The sequence below is a fragment of the Strix aluco genome, chromosome 12 (assembly GCF_031877795.1).
Source record: "Strix aluco isolate bStrAlu1 chromosome 12, bStrAlu1.hap1, whole genome shotgun sequence".
Taxonomy (NCBI): Eukaryota; Metazoa; Chordata; class Aves; order Strigiformes; family Strigidae; genus Strix; species Strix aluco.
Genome location: NC_133942.1, coordinates 9,245,418 through 9,249,092, shown reverse-complemented (window position 1 = coordinate 9,249,092; position 3,675 = coordinate 9,245,418). Strand labels below are relative to the sequence as shown.

The 3,675-nt window shown below is 58.0% G+C and overlaps 1 protein-coding gene across 1 annotated transcript; it reads left to right on the top strand.

Moving 5' to 3' along the window:
* Positions 1 to 906: 906 nt before the first annotated feature.
* Positions 907 to 1,869, top strand: FOXB1 (forkhead box B1). Its single transcript, XM_074837599.1, has one exon. It carries the CDS (start codon positions 907 to 909, stop codon positions 1,867 to 1,869), a length of 963 nt encoding a protein of 320 aa, XP_074693700.1.
* The last annotated feature ends 1,806 nt before the right edge of the window (positions 1,870 to 3,675 follow it).

Below are 3,675 nucleotides of genomic sequence, written 5' to 3'. Positions count from 1 at the left end.
GTAAATAGGTGTAAATGAAACCAGATTATGCCTTTCTCTCCAGCCCCCTCCTCCCCGCTCCCCTCCCCCTGCTCCCAAGGCGATTGTCATATGATAGCAAAGAAGTGGCACATTAATGAAGCGCCTCTACAGGGGTCTTTTCTGCTCATGTCACCACATAAAACTATCAGATGGTTAGAGGAAGGACATGGAGGCAACTACTTAGCTCATCGCGGCTGCAGAGAAGCAAACAAGCCCCTGCCACAGTCCAGCTGCCGGTGGTGTAAAAGAAGCTGATTCAGCCCGCGGAGGAGAAGGGAGGGGTGCACAAGAGGATTCCCCAAACCAAGCCAGCTCGCTGCCTCCTCGGGACTAAACGGGAGCGGAGTGGCCGGGAAAGGAGCGAGAGACACGCCGGAGGAGCGGAGTGGGAAGGAGCCCGGACTCCCAGCTGCGTCCCGGATGCGGACTGTCAACTTCCCGCAACTTTAAGGTGGGCATATGCAGGACTGGCATGGAGTGGGGTGGGAGACGAGGCGAGGCGACGGGATGGGGTGGGATGGGATGGGAGGGGGTCCCCTTCTCCTCCTCGCCAAGACCAGAAGGCAGAGCTGCCGCTAGAGTAACTTTGGGGGCGCGGGCTGCTGCGGGGAGGCCAGGCTGAGCGAGGCCGGGGCTGGGAGAAAGGCACATCGCCGTTCCCCCGCCGGCGGCGCGGAGCTCCGGGTTGGTTTCCCCTGCCCCCATCCCGCCCCCCGAAGGCTGAGATCCGCCGTGCTCCTCTTCCTCCAGCCCGGCCCCACACCCACCCGCTGCCCCCCCGACCGGGTGTCGGTGCAAATCCTCTCGGACTCACCCCTCTCCCCCCACCCCGGCCCCCTCCTTGTCACTGCCCTTCTGCAGATCTCCGCCGGTCCCCTAGCGAAGATGCCTCGCCCGGGCAGAAACACTTACAGCGATCAGAAGCCTCCCTACTCCTACATCTCGCTGACCGCCATGGCGATCCAGAGCTCCCCGGAGAAGATGCTGCCCCTGAGCGAGATCTACAAGTTCATCATGGACCGCTTCCCCTACTACCGGGAGAACACGCAGCGCTGGCAGAACTCCCTCCGCCACAACCTCTCCTTCAACGACTGCTTCATCAAGATCCCGCGCCGCCCCGACCAGCCAGGCAAGGGCAGCTTCTGGGCGCTGCACCCCAGCTGCGGGGACATGTTCGAGAACGGCAGCTTCCTGCGCCGCCGCAAGCGCTTCAAGGTGGTCAAGTCGGACCACCTGGCCCCCAGCAAGCCGGCCGACGCGGCGCAGTACCTGCAGCAGCAGGCCAAGCTGCGGCTCAGCGCCCTGGCTGCTACCGGTACCCACCTGCCCCAGATGTCCACCTACAACCTCGGCGTGTCGCAGCCCTCCAGCTTCAAGCACCCCTTCGCCATCGAGAACATCATCGCCAGAGAGTACAAGATGCCCGGGGGCCTCGCCTTTTCCACGATGCAGCCCATGCCGGCCGCCTACCCCCTCCCCAACCAGTTGACTACGGTGGGCAGCTCCATTGGCACGGGCTGGCCCCACATGTACAGCTCCGGCATGATCGACACCGCCACCCCCATCTCCATGGCCAGCAGCGAGTACGGCGCCTACGGCGTGCCCATCAAGCCGCTCTGCCATGGGGGGCAGACTTTGCCGGCCATCCCCGTGCCCATCAAGCCGACCCCCGCCGCGGTGCCGGCCCTGCCCGCCCTGCCCGCGCCCATCCCCACCATCCTCTCGAACTCGCCGCCCTCCCTCAGCCCCACGTCCTCGCAGACGGCCACCAGCCAAAGCAGCCCGGCCACCCCCAGCGAGACTCTCACCAGCCCGGCGCCCGCCCTGCACTCCGTGGCGGTGCACTGACCCGGGCCGCCCGCACGGACTCCGCGGTCCCCCTTCCCCCGAAGTTTCCTCGGAGCTCGCCTCCCTCCCCTCCTCTCCCTCCTTCCGTTTCTTCCCCCCCTCCTCTCTTCTCTTTTCCTCGAAAGCAGAAACGACTCCCCGCGGGAAACTCGGGTTTGCCGTTCGCGTGAGCCGCCTTTCCGCTTCGTCCCTCCAGCCGTGCCCTCCTTTGCGTCTCGGCTCCTTCCCTGGCTCTGAACTGTTTTCCGCAATTCCGAGGCAAAAGGAGCCGGCCCGGCCCGGCCCGGCCCCCTCCCCGCGCGGTAGGAACTGCCATACGCATCACGAGTTTTCCAAAAGTACTTCAGGCGCCCTCGCTCTGCCGGGGAGCGGGCGAGCCCGGCCCGGCGGTGCCTCTTGCCCTTCCTTTGTCTGGGGAGGAGCGGGGGTGGAATCAGGACCCATCTCGAAAACCAGAAACGGTGTGAAATGGCCGCAGTCTCGCCGCTTGAGAGCAGCGACGTTTCCAGCCTCCAAGCAGCAAACGCTTGGGTCTTGGAAACGGCGGAAAGTGCTCGTGTCCTTTGTGTGGGTGCGGGTGCGCGTCCGCCTGCGCGTGTCTCGCTGTTACGCAAAGGGCAGGATTCCCGCGGGGCAAGGCTGCGGGACCCGCAGGCTCCGTCGCCCCTAAGAAGGAGCGCTGCGCTGGCAGCCAGGGCCCCGCAGGTAAGGGAGCCGGCGGGCGAGCGAGCGGGCGAACGAGCGGACGGCCCTGTCGGCTGCGGCTCCTCGCCTGCGGCCGCGGGTGCCGGGCCGCGCGGGGCGAGCGTGGGGCGAGCTCGGCGGGAGCAGGACGTCGTGCAGCGGAAAGGCACACGCTCCCTCCCTCCATACCTATATTGTTTACAAAGCGCCTGTTTTAATGTAAATACTGAACTTGCATCTGTACTGTGAATCAGGTGAGGTCCCCTTTGCAGTACCTGTTGTAACGTGGATGTTTACTGTAGTTTTCAGGGGGAAGAGAAAGAGAAGTTGATTTGTCTGTTAACTTCTGATTAACTCGAAGGTTTGGGGAGCTGAGGGTTTCTTTGTTTTTTAAATTTTGTAGCTATTTATTTCATAGCTTAAAAACAAACAATAATAATAATAATAATCATTATAATCATAATAAAAATAAACCTGTTACCAAGCACACAACCCGGCACAGCTTAAGAAAAGCTGCTGAAGTCACCGGTAAGACGTGGAGAAGTAACACAACAGCAGGTACAAACTGTGGAGGTCATCCTGATTTCTGCTGGAGCTTTGCAGACAAGAGAGAGGGGGCCAGGGAAACTGTAAATGTTTGTGCATAGGAATGATTATAAAATGTGTAAAATGCACTTTTGTTTGATATACTCCTTTCTAGTTTTAGGTAGTTTGCTGGAAACTGAACTGTTGTTCTGTTGTGAACTGCTTAAGTTAAGAAAAAAAAAGAAACATTCCCTCACAAACGGCGTTAGTGTCTATTGAAACTGTAAAGACATTTCTTTTTATCTTTTTTTTTTTTTCCTGTACAGAATAAGCATGGCATTTTAAATATTGGTGTTCTTGTTCCCAGCATGTGTGTTTTAAGAGAAAGGTTAAAAAAGTGTCTACGTTAAATTATGAACCTAGTCGTCCAAATAATATTTTCTCATTAAAATATGTAAATGCAGATTTAGTTTCTTATTTGTCTTTTTAAAGAGTTTATACGAGAAAAGTAAAAGCATTAGTTCATTAAAAGGGAATGACGTTATTCCAATATTTAGATAATCTAAACAGCCTGCTCACAGGAGGTTACTAGAAATA

Bases quoted from the DNA above. Each gene is read 5' to 3' on its own strand.
- FOXB1 (XM_074837599.1), top strand. From the start codon at position 907: ATGCCTCGCCCGGGCAGAAACACTTACAGCGATCAGAAGCCTCCCTAC.